The sequence below is a fragment of the Vidua chalybeata genome, chromosome 9, assembly GCF_026979565.1.
Source record: "Vidua chalybeata isolate OUT-0048 chromosome 9, bVidCha1 merged haplotype, whole genome shotgun sequence".
NCBI lineage: Eukaryota > Metazoa > Chordata > Aves > Passeriformes > Viduidae > Vidua > Vidua chalybeata.
Window position 1 is genome coordinate 13,835,614 of NC_071538.1, and position 20,487 is coordinate 13,856,100.

Here is a 20,487-nt window from a genome sequence, read left to right on the forward strand (position 1 = left end):
CACTCACTAACTCAAATCTGTAGCCAATTAGCCACTCTTCCTCACAGCCAGGAACAATACCAATTTTAATTTTCTTTTTTAATATACAGCATCCTGCACAGGGGAAATATGCTATTAGGGGAACTTTATATATTAGGTACAATTGATTGTATTCCTAATATATGTAATATGAAATTAAAAAAAAAAAAAGAAAAAAAAAAAAAAGGAGAAAAACTTAGAAAACAAAAAGTCAATATTATCTCCTCCATCTAAAAAGCATACCCCAACCTGGAGACCAAAGGTACCCTGCCACAGTGTGAGGTCTGTCTGTTACCAGGCTCCCAGCACACACCGAGGCAAGGCCCCAGCCCCACCAGGATGACCCATTCTCCCCATTCCACTCAGCACTGCCTAACCCATGCTGAATGTTCACAATAAATCACGCTGAGTGCTCCACAGAGGACGTTCTTCAGTTGAGAGTTGTTTCAAATCTTTGCATTTGAGCTTTTCTACCCTCCAGATCATTATTCAAAATCTGAGAGGCTTGGGTTTTTCAACCATTTCTTCTAGAACAAGATGAGGGAAAGATTAACTCTCTGGCACTGTGTACAATCACAATGAATATGCAATTATTTCACTTTGTTTCAACTTGCACTCTGTTTGAAAGTAAATGTAAAACCCTAAGTCATTTGAAATTGTCCTGTGAAGATGAGACTGACCCTACAAGGAAATCTTACAAGTCTGGCATCAGAGGATTAACAGAGCACAAATTGCTTAGTCAGCAGCCTTCATTGCTGAAGATGAAGAAATGGCTCTGACCACATCCCATAATATATCCCAGAATATAAGGAAGAAAGTTTACACTAAATAGAACTGCAACCACCCAGCTGAAACCCTCAACCTCATTTTCAAAAATTATGTCCAGTTTTCAGTTCAAGGAGTACCACAAGTTTCAGTTCAGTACTGGAAGTACCTCAGAAAATTAAAAGTTTGTAAGTATTTAAAAAAAGGATTTCAAAATCTCTTTCACAAACGTAACTAAGTTTCCACCGACAGGCTTCTTCAAACGTTTTCCTATCGCCACAGTTGGCAGAAGGAACATGCATGGTTTCTTATTCCTGGAACATCTCAAACTTTTCCAGGCATTAGATGGTGAGCAATACATAAGAGACATAGTCCAAATTAATGGGCTGCACATTATCAGATGGTTCTTTCACAAAACCCTGGAGAGGGTGCTTGAGATGCCAGGACATGGGACACACACACACACAGGGAGAGAGAGAGAGAGAGAGAGAGAGAGAATCTCTCTCCACAAATAAAGACGCATGTTCAGCATTAGTGTAGTGCTCTAGTTAAGCATCCTGTCCTTAATAAAAATGAGGGGAAAGTCACTCCTTGCCCACCAATAAATGCTCAGCTATGGAATATTAGCACCTTATGGCACTGCTCCTGCCAGTTTCATTCACATTGTGTTTTGTCAAAATTAACAGTAGCAAGAAAGACACTCCTAATCTACCTCTACAACAATCACAACCATCTCTTCACCTTGTTGTTTTCCTTTCTAAAATTTAGAAACCCTGATGCTCTTTATACCCTTTTTCATAAGAGAATGCATCCACATAACTGATCTTTTGCATCACCACAGACAGGACTCAAGGAAACAGGATGAAGATGAGGAGAGGTTTAGGTTGCATATCAGAAAGAAGCTTTTCACTCAGAGGGTGGTCAAGCACTGGAACAGGCCCTGCAGGGAAACTGTTGCAGCACCAAGGCTGTCTGAATTTGAGAAGTATTTGAACAACACTCTCAGGCACATGGGGTGACTCTTGGGCTGTCCTGCACAGGGCCAGGAGTTGGACGCAGTGATCCTTGTGGGTCCCTTCCAACTCAGCATATTCTAGGATTCTAGGATTCTGTGACCTCCCTTAAAAAAACACAGTCCAAGGTCTAACTCTTTTTATGACAGGGTAAGATCTCAGATAAACTCCCAAAACTAAGTCATAAGAAATTTTCCATAAAATTACCCTTCTGTTCCTTAAAGGTGCACTCTACACATATTCCCTGCACCCAATTTTTTTAGTGTATTTGGGTCTTGACAGCAGGAAATACCACTGAGATGCCCCCGATGATGCTTTATGTGTTTTCCTCTGATTACTTCCTCGGCTATCTTAGGGATTTAAAAGTCTTAATCAGGATACTCCCCAGCAGAATTCAATCTCATAGGATCAGAGCCATTTGTCTTAAGGTAGACGATGAGCTGAAGGTCATCCTCTAAAATCCTCACATATATTTAGAAGGCACACAGATCAGATCAACACCTTTCATTCCACAGCGACAGCACTCAGCATTCACCCTGCCCTGGCTTCCTTCTCAAGTCAAGGACCTAGTGGCAACTGCTGTGCAGGCCCATTAATCCAGATTATCACACATGTACGAGCCAAAAGATCTTGCCCAACAATAAATTGTGTTCATATAGTTGAGCAAGTTCAAATTTGATGTATTCCCAGTTCTGGAGTCATTGCTGATAAGTAATCTAGCCGTCAGGCTTGTTTCAGAAGCTGAAAACTAATTTCTGTAGATTTCCTATTGTTAGCTTATCTTTTCACTTTGCAAATATTTTTAAAGAGGAAAATAATGTCATTTAAGCACAGTAAACAATCTGTAGGATTAGCAGTGGTTAGAAAGCAAAAAAAGAAACCACATTACTGAATGACACACAGCAATTTAGCAAAGGAAAATCTACTGATACCTGCAGAGCCAAAAAGAGGGAGCAGAAAAAATGCACACAGCTTTCCTGGCTTTCCTAAATCACATTCCACTTCTCTCCAGCTATCCAACTACTGTATTATAACAAATAATAGAAGAATTAAATGCTCTAGCAGTCAAGGCTGGCATATTAAAATGACACTCTGCATTACTGAACTTACTCATCTCTTAATAGAGCTATTCTTCAAAGGAGATTAATTATACTGGCAAGAGACCTTTTGCTATTCTAATTTGTGAAATGTATTTCAATACCACAAGCATATTAAAACAGCTGCAAACATGTAAGTGGCTCCAAAATCTCAGGACTCACTGCATTTAATTAGGTGTTCATCTTGTGATGTTCTTTAGTCACTGCTTTTGAAACCCACTTCACATAAAAAATTGTAATATCTAAGCTTAATTAACTGCAACTGTAATGAAACATGCAGCCCATCATAGAATATACAGAGATAGGAAAGTGACCATATTGTTCAACACCTAAACACCATTACAGAGGAACAAAAACTAGATTTAGAAATTAATTTCTCTGCCTTACATAGGAAACAGAGAATTTTTAATTATTTTAAAATAACTCATTGGCATTGTGTTTCATATCAGAACATTTGATAGACAGCACAAACACTGCCATGACAAACTGAAAACACAGTATAAATATGAATAATATGCAGAATTGTAACACGCAAACATCTGCAGCTCGCTGAGCTGCACACAGCTGTTAAGCAACAACCTAGTACTCCAAATTAAATATCTGAGAATTAGAGCTTTGTTTTAAAGCACAGTTATTTTCATTAACCTAAGTTATAAAGCTTCAAGGCATTTATCTGCCTCTAGAGAACAGGCCTGTGTTTTAACGTATTACTTTTTCTAATCCCCCTCAGATAAATACTTCTAGCCAAGTTCATGTGAGCATTTTCCCTTTCTGTTACCACTGAATTTAGAACCACTGGTGAGAGCATAAATTTAAGGAAAACACTGAACAGGCACCAAATTAAGGTGCAACACAATTAAATCAAATCACAAGAATTTCAATATAGTAACATGTCTGAAAATGTCAAGACTACAATTACTTCATTGTGAAATCAAAATTAGTTGTAACACAAACATGTGGCTTTTTGAACCTTAAAGATTTAAGTTTCCTTTCATAACCTGATGGTGCCAAACTGTCTAGAAACCCCCAAAAAATTCTCAGTGCTTTATCCAAGGTACACCCTTTTGTTAAGGGGTCATTGCTTCTAAGCAGTCTTACAGTGTAACATAAATTTACCCAGTTACTTGCAGCATATAAGCAGCACACACCAAAATTCCTCATTTGAGTAAAACTTGTTATACAAACAACTCTGTAGATGTTCAGCAAAAAAAAAAACCAAAAACATTTCAACTTTGGCTTTAATCTACTATTTACCAACAATTTCTGTTGCATGTATGCCTGCTCATAAATAACTGTCTTTTCGTACCCTTGGATTTTTCTTCTCTTCACATGTCACTGATCTTCAATTTTTATAGATAACAAGCAAAATTTACAAATAAAACATGTGTTCCTTTTCGTGTGCAGTTCAGATTTGATTGTAGCCACCCGAGTGTGTGTCCCCCATACAGAACACTCTTTTCTTAGAAAAAGTTAATTTAGCAGATTAAACATTCCTCAAAAATATTTTACCAAAGGTTTTTTACCAAAACCTTTTGACAGAAACCACAAAGAAGAGCATATGTCAGTTCCAGCTCTCCAATTCCTTGGACATAAGAGTTATCCCTTTCAGATTAATCCCCCTAGCTATTCCCTAGCAAAACAGGCAGAGGCAGATATTCAGAAAGCTGCTTCACAATTAAACTTGTTTGAAATGGTGGGTTCCCATGCTCAGATCTCCTAGACTTCAATGATATTTCTTTCAGTCATCAGGCAACTGAAGTAGCGCTGAGAAGGAATGTCCCCAAAAAGAAATTATTCTTCAACACACATCTTTTCCTGCTTTCTGTCTAAGGCAGGATGAACATATTCTCTTCCTAGTTCACCTTGTAGCCTAAAAAGTCCCACAGAAACAAAATGCTGCTTTCACTGAGCAGGAACAGGGGAAACAAGGTAAAAACTAAAGCACAGGATCACATCACTTTTTATAGCACAAAAGCAGCAGGAGTATTCCCAGAGCCACTCACCAAACCAGCAGTAAGCGAAGGAGCAGATTGTCCCAGAGACTGATTTCTCATGCGGACCAGGTTGGAGGTATCTCCAGGAGGCTGCCACAGCGTCTGGCCCACTCCACTGTGGACACTATTTGATAAGGGAAGTAGCTGTTTTCCTTTAAAAATAAAATCAAAATAACATCAGCTTGTTTCTAAACAAGTCTGCAAGTTCAAAGTACAAAGCTGAGAACAAATAATGCGTGTGAAGAAAAAGCATTTAATAAAAAAAGCTATTTCAAGATTTTGGTAGGTTAAAACTTGCAAGAGCACCTTACCAGTAAATTCACTATGTTTGATAACTAAAAATTTCAAAAAAATCTACTTTACATTATGAGATAATGGAGAAATCCAAATACCTTGTAAAAATAGACTGCTATCACTTTATAAATTTCCATATTCCACTCACCTTAAAAAGGAAACAATATTTGCTGCCCTAAAAGAACGTAAAATCTCTTTAGTATAATTTTCAAAATTCTTTTGAAAACGCATTCCTAATTGAAAATATTATCTCCTCTAAATAGCTTGGTCGTCTGGACATCCCAATTTTTTCCTACCACTGGAACACTGAGCACTGCATTTCACACCGCTGTAATATAATATAGTGTATATTTAAATATTGTCTTGCTTTGAACAATGGATGGATATTTTTCACTCAGTACATATTTTCTAGCCAATGCAACACTCGTTTTTGAAAAATGTCAAGCAGTAAATTTCTGCAATGAGAAAGAACCAAAGTCAAAGTAGGTCATGTTTTGACTCCACAGAGCCTGACAGCTTCCTTTTATGTACAATGCCATCCACAAAGAAAAAAGAGAAGATATTTCTGTGGTTAAAAACACATAAGTGAAGAAGTCTGTGAACCTGGGTTCAGTTATTAGCTTCCAGATGACTTACCCTGTAAGTTTGGTCAGTCAAGCCCTGTACTTCAATTTCCCCATTGCAAATTGGAAGTGGATAATACCTCTTTTCCTTAAAATTAGGACTATGGGACTAAATAACGCACCCCCTTCCAAGCATAGTAAAGTCTCTTGCATTCAGTGGATTACTACATGCTCAGGAATCACAGCAGACTGAGACATTTATTGCAGTAACTAGAAGGCTACACCTTTAATCACAAATACGCTGCAGAAATAGACTTGTTCTGTCAGAGGCAGAAAGGTGTTTACAAATTCAACTGCACCTTAGAACTAGATGTGAATTTTTACATTCATTCCATAACAGTGCCTGCAATATTTGGAAGACTGTCACATACATAATATGACCAGCCATGATGCTGGGGGGAAGATGTGGAGTGGAACTGGTGTGGTTTTGGTTTTTTTTTTTTTAACCTGTTAACATTCATTTTCTGTGATAGTTACAGGCAATGGGCCAAGTATACACCAACAGAATGAGTCAAAGTGTATGAGAGATGAGCAGGCTCAACTTTGTCAAGTAAACAGAGACACAACCTATTAGTACCCTCTTCCTGGTCCCACTCAAGCTGTTTACAGCTGTGGACATGATTTTCATGGCTTGATCATTTTCAAGAAAATGTATAAATATAACAACTCATCTGCAGAGACCTAACACTATAGAAATGTACATTGCTGTATTTATCTCTAATACAACACTAACAAAGATATCCTGTAATAGCAAGCCAAATAATATAATTATCTAGCAGTCTAAAATACTCATGCTTGAGGACAAGAATAACTTTATTTAAGTCTCTGTAAGATATAGTCATAAATATCTCCTTTTAGTTCCATAAAACCTGAATCCAGGAGGGCAGAATTCCATCAAGAGCCAAATCTCAGCCAATCAGTTTGCATGCACAGTCATATGCACTCTTCAAACTTACTTGATTCTGTGGCAAAAATTAGCAGGAATCATTTTAAGGATGGAACTTTAAGCTAAAGCCTTTCCCTGTCATGCCTCAAGTTCTACACACATTCCAAACACCCACACTGAAAATATACATCTAAACCTGTATGTTTTCTCTATCCAGTTGGGTCAGACTGATCTTGCTGGGGCTCTTTACGCCTTCCTGAGTCAGGTATAGTAGATAGAAAAGTAATTAAGATGAATCAATAGGTTCTGGAGAATACAGAATTTCTTGTTCTGATATTACGATCTTCAAACAGTAAAACTCTTTTGAAAAGAGAACAGACCTTCCAGTTTTCCTGCTTCCTCCTATTTACTTTGCTTTCTTCTACTAAAGGGGAAAAAAAAAGCTACAGTACTAACTTAGGCCATTGCAGTCAGTCAACAGCTGTGTGGTTCATAAAGTTCTGTTCTCCTCTAGTGATTAACCTACCTTGGAAAACAAACTTACACATGTACAAAACATTATGAATGTTTCCACTTTCAAAAACTATCCACTTACTACAAACAAAACACTAAGGAAAGGCCAAGCCAAAATAAAATATACATACTTTACTGCTTATTTAATTCTATTACACCTAACACCTCAAACATGAAAATATTTCTCTTCCTCTGATAAAAGATGATGGACTAGGACTGGATGTATTTTCACAATCAAGTAAATGAAAAAAGGTGGTTTCACCTTCTTCCTCTTTCCCTCTCACTGAGAATTTTCAACTCTTCTAGTTCTTGCAATAACATGCAAATGGGCAAACAGCCTAATTAGGGAGGAAATGGGCTGCACCTTAACCCTACAGAATAACAGTGGCATTCGGGCATATCAGTTCTTTCATTCTAGACTGATCATGCAGCTCTCTGTGCTCTATTCCAACATCACAGACTCTGATATCAGTTTTAAACAGTTGTGAAACCACCCCCTAGCCCACTACCAAAGTCTTTGAAAAAAAAGAAAACTACTGAACTTGGTCCATTTTTGGGTAATTACTTGCCTATGCTCGCTCCAGTGATTCTACAGCTGACAAACTAAATTCAATTACAAGGCTGAATATCACATTCACAAGAAAAAACAAATTTTACACAAACTGAAAAAAAATCAAGTTAGTAAGCAAGATTTTTACTTTGAATCACAATTGCCTACAGTGCTTTAGAAGCCAAAAAGAAACGAAATAGTAATTCAAACATGATATAAAATGTCAGTTTCCCAGTAAAAAACAAAAGAGCAAAGTGAGCAAGCTTACAGTCAATGCTGATGTTAAAAGGGGTAAGAATACACCAATGTGTCACCTAAAGTTCCACAACTCCATTCTTTAACTTTGCATATTAAATCTTAGCTTTTCACTTTTCACTCTGGGCAATATACAAAATTTCACTCTAATTTCTACTGATGTTTCTTTTTGCATCTTTTCTCTTACATAAAATTTTGTATGCCCTGCCAACAAGAGATCACCTTACCAGTGACTTACCAGTATCTTTTATTATGACTGTTATGCCAACAATGCTGCATCTTTAATAGTAACCAAGTGTCATACTCTACAAAATGGCATACCTGACAAAGAACTTGCCAAGCTACCTCTTCGTAGCTTGCAGTCATCTTGACTTAGCTGACGGTGGAGCTTGGTTTTCCCAGCAGATGAAAAGATGTCAGGATTGCTGAGTTTCCTGCAACGCAGTGGAGTGGACTCAGTTATCATCTCCTGGAGGAAGAAAAACATGCAAAACTTGTTAATGCCAGCCAAGTATCCCCTGTCTGAAACATGCAATCTCCAAAGCAAAAAGGAGACTGTTTAAAAAAATACAAAGAAACACACCCCACCCAAAAAAAGAAAAAAGAAAAAAAAAAGAACCAAAACAACAACTTTTAACATTGCATATCCCCCTCTTTGGTGCCCCATAGCTGCACAGAAAGCACATCACAAGGTCCCTGTCAACTGTGGTCCTTGAACACCACTGCTGCAAGAAATACCATTAATAATAGTCAGAAAAATGTAATTATGCTACAACAGTTCTTTTCTCTTACAGTATTTAGGAGAAAATGGTGCTGAAAAAAACAAGCTCAGCTTTGATTAAAGCTATTTCCTGCTAGAGAAAAAGTACTTTCTCCCATGTTCTTCAATCTTTATTCCATTCAGCCTATGAGTAATATACCTATAAAGAAACTGTTGCAATGTCTATTGCAACCCAAAACTCCTATTATAAGTTACAGATCTACGAAGACCATATGCATAACTAAATAATAACTAGGATAACGATCAGCCTTTGTGTCATGTCTTTGTTATTACTACAAACAAAATTAGACATGTATTTGTCAGAAACACTCCCACACATGTGAATTCCTTTCACAGCATACAGCAAAATTTCAGTCAAAACAGCGTAGGCAGAGCAGTGTCAAGCACAACCACTTGTTAGTGCTTTCCTCATGCTTTTCATTGTTCTGGAGGTGTCAAACTCTCATTCCACACCCAAAGAAGAACAACAAGCTTTGCTATCAGACATGGATTTGAAGATGTGACACTTTCCATTATAGCCCATATAGATGAACTGTTCAAGTTCTCCTTTCTCTGCAGTGTGAAACACTCCACTTGTTTTAATGGACTACTCCATTTTATTTCAAATGCCTCTCATTACCTATACAGCACTTCAAGCCATGCTTATCCTCATAAAAATCTCATCTGAGGCAGAATAAAAACTTTCCCTGCGTGATACATGACCACATGATTTAACATAGTTTTAAATTATGTTTAAATCAAAAACTAGTTTACCAGTTATGGTTTTTAATTAAAATTTGCAGATTCAAGTCAAAATCTATTTCTAAAGTCATTAATTCAAATCTATTCAGTCTACAGTGTTATGCCTCAAACTGTCAAATCCAAACCAGGAGTACACACTTTAAAAACCTCAAGGGGAAGGGAGGGGATGGGAAGGAGATTAATAAAATGGCTTTATATATAAAAAAAAACATATTTGGGATTTGAAATAGAATTCTCATTTAGCTCTGAGTCACTCATTCACAACCTTTCTTAGACACCATCTCCTTCTAATCATGAAATCTTTTGACACTTCATAATACTGAATAACTTTATTACTGTTTGAGGGACAGCAGTGCTGTGCTCCACATCAGCCTCAGCACCTTTCCCAGGCTGCTCTGGATACAATTTCTTCTCTGGTTCTGGTCAGACTTTCAGTCACCACAGTGCCTAAACCAGATCACCAGAGACAGCTGGGTACCAGAGCAGGTCAGCTCACTTGCCCAGCTCACACAGCTGCAAACAGTTGTGTTGGTGCAAGAGTGGGGAGGGATAGAGAAAACTGCTCAGCTGAAAAACTGTTTAAATCTTATGGTTCCTTGTGCACATCTTGGAGCAAAGAGCGTCACATTTTCATTTGTCTCTGACCTTCCCCACAAAGTCCTAAAGTCCTTCGTTTGCAGCAGCCTGTACACTTCCCCTTTTCTGTCATTTGGAGAGCTGAAATGACATCTACCCATCTTTCTCCCTGTACTTGGGAGTAAGCTAAATAATATTAAATTGCAGCATTAGCAGTCCCCCAGCACAGGGGACTCTGAAAGCTGCAGAGGCCAAGGGCAGGGAGTCTGCTGTTTCTATTCAGAATGGCAGAACATGGTTATATTTGTGTATATGACTGTAAGTAGACATACAGAAGCACAGACATACTTTTAATAAGGCCTGTGCTATGCCTATAATGTCTGAAATCTGGCACATCTTTACCATCTGTGACAGTCTGAAATTACCACAACTCAAAAAAAAAAAAAAAAAAACCAACAAACCTACGAACATAGGCACTCCAGCTTACAAGCAAATTACTTAAGAACTTCATCCAGCCTACCCTCTCACACCCTTTATGCTTCAATTCCAAATATTCCCAGCATCCTTCAGTATCCAGCTACTTCTCTGAAACTAGTCATGTGTTGAAAGGCCCCGTGTATGTCAGCAGCAGTTAAAATTAAAATGTCAAAGACTAACTTAAAGTGAAGTGTTCTAACTGGGACTTCTTTGTTCAAAGTTTTGGGGGTGTTTGTTGGTGTTTTGGAGGTTTCATTTGGGTTGGTGTTTTGGTTTTTCCCCTTCAGGTGCATACTCCCCTCCCCTTCAACACACACACACACACCCCTCTCACCAATCGTTCTCAGTGAACTGCAACTAAATAAGAACATTCTTTCACTTGGGACACCAGGCAAGGAAAGGCACTGAACTCAGAAACAAAACTACTCTAAGTCATGCTACAAGCAACTTGTGTGTTTTACATCTCTCTTTCTCCACAATATACAGAACAGACAATGCTTACCAGGGAAAGAATGTGCCCACTTCCCTACCCTTCCCCTTTTCCCTCTATGCACAGTCTCTTTTTATTGGCAAAAATAATTACAAATTCTTAATGTGTCTTCTTGAGTTACAGTACACAAGTCTTGTAGATCTGATAATATCTAAATCAAAAGCTCCCAGCTGAAGGGCACACCTACTCCTATCTGATCAGCTACAGCACCCTGCCTACACACACCTTTGAGGTCAGCCCAGTGGCATAAGCCACTTTTCAAAAAGCCATTCCCTGTGACAGCTGTCCCCAGGTTCAGCTTTCCACCAAAACTTCTACTGCAGAGATAAGAAAGGAATAGTAGAAGGGTAAAAACAGCTTCTCACACTCACCAAAGAATCCAGGCTGTCTTCTAGAAATGATGGATTTGGTACGTATTACATATGGAAACCTCTTCATGAATCCTTTTCTTGTTAAGCACATTAAACACTGGGCAATGTTCAGAAGACTACATAAGTGTTAAATGTCTGGAAGAAAGGGCCTCCAATACATTCTGCAGGTTTATATACTGTTAAAGTCACTTTTCAAATAGATATTTTAAAAGTTCATTTAAAAAGTGCACTGATCTGAGACATCCTATTATGTTTTAAAAAATGCTAAGTGCAACAGAGCCAATTTAAAATTTCATTTTCTAAGAGCTGTGCCCATATTGTGTCAGCAAAACAATGAAGAGGGAAAGTTTTAGCTTGATAACAATAGAGCTGTCTTCCATAAGACTGCAATTTACCTCACTCATCCATCAAAACCCTGCTTTGATATTGCAGATCACAGATGAACTGCATGAAAATAGCAGTAGATTACATTACCACTCTTAAACAAGGAAGGAAAAAACTAGAGGAAGAGATCTTTCCCTGTGCTTGCCTCAAAGCAATGCATATAAAGAACACAAAAATCTTACACAACATTCCAAATTGATGAATAAAGACTTTTTGCAGTGGTAGAGCAAAATTTTGCTTACATGCTTTCAAACTACAAAATTAATCTATCAGAGCAAGTGGTTGAAGAATAAATTACATAGAACAAACTGCCATAATTTTAAGGACTCCACTTCCACTTTTCAAAAGAAAAAAATGTTACAGCCCTAGAGATGAAAGCATTAGTAAGCATGTAACACATTGATCACACCCTGTGAAAAGGACTGGGAGCCTCTCTCCATTCATTTCTTTTCAAAGGTGATAAAGAACTTAATTTACTTTCGGCTTGTGGCTTTTGCCACAAGCTAAAAATCAGATTCAAACAGCCAGCTGATTCCTGCAAAGCTTAGGGCTGAAGATAAAAGCATCACATAATCTTGATTTGCTAGGCAAAGATTATTGCTATCACTCCCTACAAAGGTACACAAACGTTTGCTCATGTAACTTGAAATAGCAGGATATTAAGAAGAATGGCTAAAGCCTTTCTTGACTATCAAGAGGCTCTAAATTTCTCAGCTCAGTCACTTACCACATTTGCACAGAAGAAGCACTAAAAGAGTTCTGATACTGGAATAAACCTAAGTCTGTTCCTCTTGCCTGAAATCTCACATTGTGGTTATCAGACTCAGCTGGATGGGAGAACCAGATTGTCACAGGCGATGCAGACAAAAGACAAGAAGCCAAACGTGCTTCTCTATTTGCCTGATCACTGTATCCCCTGTTAAAATCCTGACCTGTAATTTCAGAATACAGCTACAAGCATCCTTCCCAGCCCTCATTGCACAGGAAGCAGGAAATAAAAGAACAAGCAGGCAAACCACTGCAAGGATTGTCAGAAGCTCTTTTGTTTAACCATTGTTCATTTAATGGTGCTGCAAGAGAGCAGCACAGGGCTCTAATCTCCAAAAGGCAGGTGAATACTGCAAGTCTGGATTTGTGTTTTGCTTCGACTGCCAGGTGAAGCATCATACGGTCAGCAAGACTGATACATCAGCATCAGACCAATGCTGGGATTAAACTTCTCAAGCCCTGTTTTTGTAGCCTATATTTAAGAAGTAACAGATCATGCAAAGGACATTTCCTTGCATGTAAATGTGTTATAATTAAATCAAACACAAACTACCCCACAATCTCTAAGACAAGCAAAAGCACTCAATTGTGACTGACAAATATTCAAGGCTGCAGGTCAAAATATGTGAAACTGTTAGCCAGGGGGTGGAGAATCTACACAAAAGTTTTTTATGAACAGGAAATTCATTAGTAAGAAAAATTAGAAACCTTTTTTATGAAGCCTAATGAGCATAACAACCTTAGGTCATCTGGAAGTGAATCCTAGCAAACTGTTGGAAGGAAGAATGAAAATTTAGCTACAATAAACTGGGCAAGAATTCACTGTTATTAGCCCATCTTGTAAGGAATATAACCAATGAGCAAAGTAAGTTGAGGGTAACTTGATACTTTCTGACTTATTTGACAGCACCAAAAATAGTCAACATTGAAAGCTGCATTTTCTATTTTTTAACACAGTACTGTTTGTCCTTTAAAAGATAAAAGCTTATTGTGTCAGGGCTGTGTGCATATCTGAGAAGCATTCTTTTTCTTCTCAGCCTTTCCTCATCACTTTATATAATCTGTGTGCATACCCTTAATGAAAGATAAATCTGATCCTATCATTATACCTGCTCTAATATACTCTAAATACACTGAAAATTAAAGGCCTAGACAACAGATCACAGACCAACTATCTATCTATATAAGTAGCAATTAGTGCAATGGAATAATAGTATTTATGCTTTAGTATTTAGCACAGAAATTTGCCTTAACTTTCTAGTCTGGGCATTACACATTGAGAGGAGAGGGCCAGCAGTTTGCCAGGAAGCTGGGGTGAGCCCACATGTGACCAAAATTGTAGGCTAAATAAGAATTTGCAACTAAGTCTCTTTTTAACTGTATCTGCTTAACTCATGTACTTGCCAGCAGCACCCTGAAAAATGTCAGAGACAGCAGAACCAAGGAAAATTACAGTAAATCAACATAATATATTGGTTTACAACATCAACAACAGAGAAAAGCTTTACAGAATGTATTGCATTATATAAAAGTGTCAGTATTTAAAGACAGAAGAGAGTTCTAAACTATTTTTCTCTGTAGTAGATTTATTTGAAGAACTTTGCAATAAATTCTAACATTCCTACAACAGCAAATATATAAACTGAACTAAGTGTCAATATTAAGTTTTCAAAATGACTGCAAAGCCAAGTGTTATTTGCAACAGTGATGTTTTTAACAGATCACACACACATTTACCATTCTGAATACCTACAGCTTCCTCTGCACACTCATCTGCAGTTACACCACAGATGACAGAAAAGTTACAAACTCAAAACTTCGTGTTAAAAAATCCCAGCGTTAAAACCAAACAGACAAGAAAAAAAAGGAACATTCCCTAAGAGACCCAGTATCAGAAGCCCATACTATCAGATACATCCTCCTTATCTTCTTCAGTGAGATTTCTCTTCTTGTTAACTCTTCAGGAGTTACATGCCCTGTTTGACTAGAACGAATGAATTAGAAGATTTAGTGTTTCATCAGGGAAGTTAGTGCTGTTAACTTTGTTGTGAAGTGTCCCAGCTGCAGGATCACATGAAAAAGCTTGTTAAAAAGAAAAGGTAAATATTTATAACTGTGTACATTATTAGCCCCTGAGGCCCATTGAGATGCAGAATTGTTTTATTCCTAATGGAACCACAGTCTAGAAGACAAGGTAATTGATGATTAAATTATATCAGCTTGAATATTTGGTCCTTACATGAAAACACAAATGGCTTAAACAAAGTATTCAACCCTATTTCAAGATCTCCCCAACATCCAAAAGGGAAGAGTAATTCTTGAATTCAGCTCGTAAATGCCTAAAGCCAAATGAATTTCATCAAGGGAATAAAAAGAAACAGAGCCTCTAAAGTCTCTATCAGACTTCACAGAGGCTCAAAGAAACCACTATCAATCTATCAAGACTCCAAACGCCACACCACGCTCAGTAGCTGCACTGACAACAAAACCAGTCTGAACAAAGACACTGAGCATTAAAGGCCACATCATTCCTTTATCATTGCTCTTCTAGCATGAGTATTGCAAACATTAAAAGGTTGTATTGAGCAGGGAAATTAACTCCTGGCCAGATAAAACAAAACAACTCTATCATTCATCATCCTTAGTCATACGCTGTAAGGATTAAAAGAAATATGACCCCCACCAAAAAAGGGATTTGTAATAAAATTTGATTTTATAAGACATCAAAACACCTTCTCTCTGAAGATTTTCTTTCAATAGACTCTAAAGATGTGTCAAGTATCTGATAAGTTCCAGCATCACTGACTAGAATTACTGCAAGTTCTCTTGAGCATCCTGTGTGTTATCAAATTTATCTCATTTATCTTCTCTATTCTTGTCTATTAGGTTTTACATGATTAAATAGACATGCATGTTTAGATTTGCTGAAGACCCTAATCCACAGTATTAGCAAATCAAACTTTTCTTGTTTGTCAGCTCCCCACAGATTTATTCAGATATTTATTACACAGAAAACACTGAACTTAAGCCCTCTTAGCCCAACTAGGCTGTGAGTCAGACTAGAACGGGAACTGCTCGTGGAACCAGGCCAGCAGCAGGAACAGCTGCACTTTCATCTGTGCAGGCAAAGAAACCTATGATTTCTTATTGGCTATAAAAAGGAGACTTACCAGAGGAATCTGCAGGGCACCTTCATTCCCTGCAACACTGATGCTCACTTTGGAGATTTCAGATCCCCAGCTACATTGATTTTTGTGCACATGACATTGTCTCACTGTCTCGTTCACAGGGAAAGAACAAACCAACATAAAATACCTACCTATACCTGTGTAAACTCTGTTTAATGCCCAGTAAAATGTTACAATCCAATTAATTTTTATTTGGAATGTAAACTCCCTGTTTTTTTAGGAACAGAGATTAACAAAACCTAGCGGAAAATTTTAAGTTCATTCAATTTACACAAACAAACAATTACTTCATAGCAGTAGAACCAGGAAGAAGGTTTCATCTGATTTTATACATTTCAGACTGGAACTTCCAGGTTGAGTTAGAAAACCTAACAGATGTTATCTGTATTCATATTTGATTCTTGACCCAAAACGATATAGACTTTTCTATGTCTAAGGCACAAATAAAATATATTTTAAATTAAAATACTAGCTGAAAATACAAAGTTTTACATGTGAACAATAACAGTGCATTAAAATGTGTGTTGTATAAAAATTACTTATTTACTAATAATACAGAGTTCTAATCTTGTTTTGCAAAAAGCAATTTCTAAAGCAAAATGTTAAGATTCATTACGTTTGAAGTACAAGCTCAAATAAAAATATTTATTGATCCAGTATGAGATATTGCTCTTAAAAAACTGTCCCAAGACTAAGGAGTCCAGAGGAAAGAAATCCATGCCCAACTGCTATCCCAAGGCTTATTTCAAATGAAGCTGCTTACAAAGAAAATATAAAAATAACTCATAAACTGAATTTTGGTGGAAAATCACTCAAGTGAGCTCAAGGGGGTTTTCTAATCAGACATTGAATGGCTACTTACAGATGGGTAATACAATTTTAAAACTTGATCATAACTCTTCAAGCTTACTTGAATAACAAAGCAAAGTATGAAACCAGAAAACACAACAGGAATCAACTTCAGCAACACTATTTTTTTTGCCCAGGATTCTTCTATAGACCACAGATATAACCTGAATAGTAGCAGTAGTGGAACCATCTGTACTTAGAGATTACTGGCAAAATAAAACACAACAAAAACCAATAGACTGCTAAGATATATATGACAAATATATATATGACAAATATATATATGATCATATATATCATATATATGATATATATGACAAAGAGAGACCAACATAGATTTTAATCTGATGTTATAATCACTGAGGAGGATCTCTATTTGGAGCATGAAAAAAAAAAAATTTTGTGAAGTTCCAGTTCTTTGGCATCAACCTTTTTGTTTCCATGAAACATCTGCAACCTTCTCACTTCCTACCACAAATGAGATAAGCAGATCGATTCAGAGCCAAAAATAAGAAGCACTTGTGTGAGGTTTTTCCTGAGAACAAATTTTCCCTGAGGTTCAACAGCAGATCTGCATGCACAGAACAGGAAAAAAATTATCAATTTATTATAAAACTGTAAATAAAATTACCAGTGGCTTTAGACCTAAACAAAACTAAGTCAACCCTTGAACACACAATAAGTGCTTAGTTCTTAGCTTCTCTTAACAGAAATTTGCCATTAAATGGCAAAGACAAGCTAATTCACAATTCTTATCAATGTCTGCACAAAGAAATGGAGACTCTATAATCTGCACAAAAGCTTCTCCTCACCAAGCAGGGTAATACAGTTCCATCACAAAGGAACAAAAGCCAAAATTTTTTTCAAGGACAAGACGTATTTCTTCCCTTCTGCCTGAGAACAGAAACAATGCCCAGTGTTAGGTTTATGAACAGCACCGTGCCTTGAGCTCAAAGACTGGAGTCAGCTGACACTTCTGAAGTGTCTGCTAAACTGACAAAACAACCCTGGAAACAGTTTCTCTTCTGTCCTAAAAACAGAGATTAATGTAAACGTCAAAAAATATACAAATAATTAAATTCATGAATAATTTAGCTTTCAGGGTCATATTTTTGCTACCTTCATACTGCACAGGTGCAATATAAGTCAATTAATAAAGACATAGTTGCTACTAATATGTCACAGCATTCATCTGTGCCTGGATATTTAAATATCTAAATGCCTCCAGTTACTGCAGTAACCATACAACTCATTTATAAGCTTTTCTCTAAAACAGTGATTATAATTTATTCATTTGTTCTCTGATCTTCTGGTGCTGTCCAGAACACTTGACATCAGTTCTGACTTGATTCCCTCATTTCCTTCTAAAGATCTTTACTAAGGCTCCATTTTAAAATGTTATTTTTATTATAATAAAATGCTTGTAAATACACTAAATATTGAATGTTGTGATTTTAGCAACTAATAAACCTGTTTTAATTACTAGGCATTCCATTTGTGAGATGACATTTCCTTGCTCTGGGGCATTATAAAAGCTCCTTTACAATTAAAGTGGATTATGATACAGTCATGAGAGCTGCTGCTAGCCCTCAGTGAACAGAGGACACACAGCTACCAGATTAACAGAACGAACATCAAAGAAACATTGCTAGACATGAAATCACTTCACTAGCAGTGCATTTTTTCCAAGTAGCACCCCACACTGACATTACACACTCTTGTCCAGTTTTGTCTTTCCTAGAGTTTAACACTTTCCTTGCATTAGTGAAGTTGTATTCTCTGAAAGCTGCATGGAAGACAAAGGTAGTTTTGTCATTTGTGTACTTGTTTCATAATAACAAATGGTATTTTAAGAATGCAGAGAAACACAATTTGATGATTCTGAGCTGTATGCCCTTCAATGCAGAGAGAAGCAAATCTCTAGTTTAGCACCTGGGATATCTGGAAATCATAGAATCATGTATTGGCTTTGGTTAGAAGAGATCTTTAAAGACCATCTTGTTCCAACCCCACTGCCATGGGCAGTGTTATACCAGGTTACCAGGTTGTTTAAAGTCCCCTCCAACCTGCCCTTGAACCCCTGCAGACATGGGACACCCACCACCTCTCTTAGCAACCTACTCCAGTGTATCACCACACTCTTTGTAAAAAATTCTTCTTATATCTAATCAAAATCAACCCTCCTTCAGTTTAAAACCATTACCCCTTGTCCTATCCCAAGAGGCTCCACCAAAAGAACTCTGCACAGGGAGATAGCCTTCCTGGAAACATGGAACTAGGCTTAAATCATTTGCAGAGTTTAACTCAGGTGTTTGTGCAGTCTTTCTGCACGTGCATGACCCTGAGTGGGATGAAAACAACCTACAGAGGCAGCAGCACCAAGTTCCCATCATACATAGTAACAGAAAGGCATATAAGAAAACTAATGTATGAGAAAACTAGGTTTTTTAAATCATTATTGAGCTCAAAGCATGACAGCTGTATTTTCAAAGGATAAAAGGAAGACAGGCTTGAGCATCAATTAATCAAACTGACAAGTACTGCATTTCATAGAAGTCTTCAAGCTTCCTGAAACGTAGCTGAAATGTTTTCTCAAGTTTTGATCCCACAGACTGAATCCCCCTCACTCCTTGGTGGATGTACCTTTTCCACTTAGTTTTTGTTTGTTTGGATTAACAAACTACAACAAAGTGTCTCAAGTTTGGGTCTAAATGCACACATAATTTAGTCTTCAGCAAAACTGCCTTCTGAATGCTGCAGGCCAGCATTTGTTTACTACTGTAACCTTTCTTTACTGTCTTTTCCATCCTGAAAGACAATCTGTTCTGTGAACTCTTCCATCAAATCCCATAGGGGAAATTCAAAAGGGATGGCAGGACCTACACAATCTATTACTGGCTTTTAATCCTGTTGTGCTAGCAGCTAACATATCCAAGTGATAAACACACACAGTGTATATCCAGCCAATTTCCACATGACAGCTCACAGCCACTGCAAGAAGTTAGGACCAGCTGAATGAGCCCCTTAGAAGCAAAAACTGCACTGGAAATCTGTCCTGAATGGATTGCAGGGTGTTTGGACAAGGAGCAGATAATAGAAGGTGCATTCTAGAAGTGCACTGAAAATCAGCTTCTTATTATAACTCGTTAAGTATTTTTAGCATTAGCTGAATTAGCTGATATGTCAAACACCTACAAGAGTTTCAGAACACAGCATGACTCAGTAAATGTCAAGACAAAAATTTGCCAAGTATCAATCAATTAACTAATCAACTTATTTTGGCTACAAACAGCTGAGAATGTTTATGGTGGATTACTTCTCTCACCTTATAACAAAAATCATTAGAGAAAATCTTCCTATATAGACAGCTCATGGAGACTTGTGTGGACTGAAACTAAACCAGAAATTACACTTCAAAAATTCTTACACTCCCCAGAGTCCACCCTCAACAGTGCCATCTGTTTCTGGAAATTTAAACACACACATGGAATGTTTTGAATTGATGTCTTGCTTTTACATTCATAAAAATCCAGACCAACTAAAAGGTTTTAAAACATGTTTTATTGGTAGAAATGTTTACTATATGTATAACAAAAAGTGAAAATATTTATGATGCAACTCCAATAGCAAAGACAGTATATTTTTCTGGAAAGAAACACAGCATCATCCTATTTTCCATGTACATAATAGACTCCATTAACACTAGAGTAATTTCAAATAGCAAAAAAATTATAAGCTACACTTCCAAATTATTGCAAGACTAGGCCATCAGTCTTGAACCCTCTTCCCTCACTGCACTGTAACATGTATTTCTAACAGAACATTTGAAAATAACTTCTGACAAAATACTAGAT

At 37.2% G+C, this 20,487-nt stretch overlaps 1 protein-coding gene across 7 annotated transcripts in view; it reads right to left on the reverse strand.

Moving 5' to 3' along the window:
* The window catches only part of MAST2 (microtubule associated serine/threonine kinase 2), a 216,021-nt gene that overhangs the window by 155,388 nt on the left and 40,146 nt on the right, over nt 1–20,487 (reverse strand). For all 7 annotated transcript variants that reach the window (XM_053950715.1, XM_053950716.1, XM_053950717.1 and 4 more), the window contains 2 exons: nt 8,330–8,477; nt 4,897–5,039 (listed from right to left, as the gene is read on the reverse strand). In XM_053950715.1, the coding sequence (XP_053806690.1) occupies nt 4,897–5,039; nt 8,330–8,474 (288 nt within the window). In that variant the 5' untranslated portion in view covers nt 8,475–8,477. The remainder of the gene's footprint in view (nt 1–4,896; nt 5,040–8,329; nt 8,478–20,487) is intronic.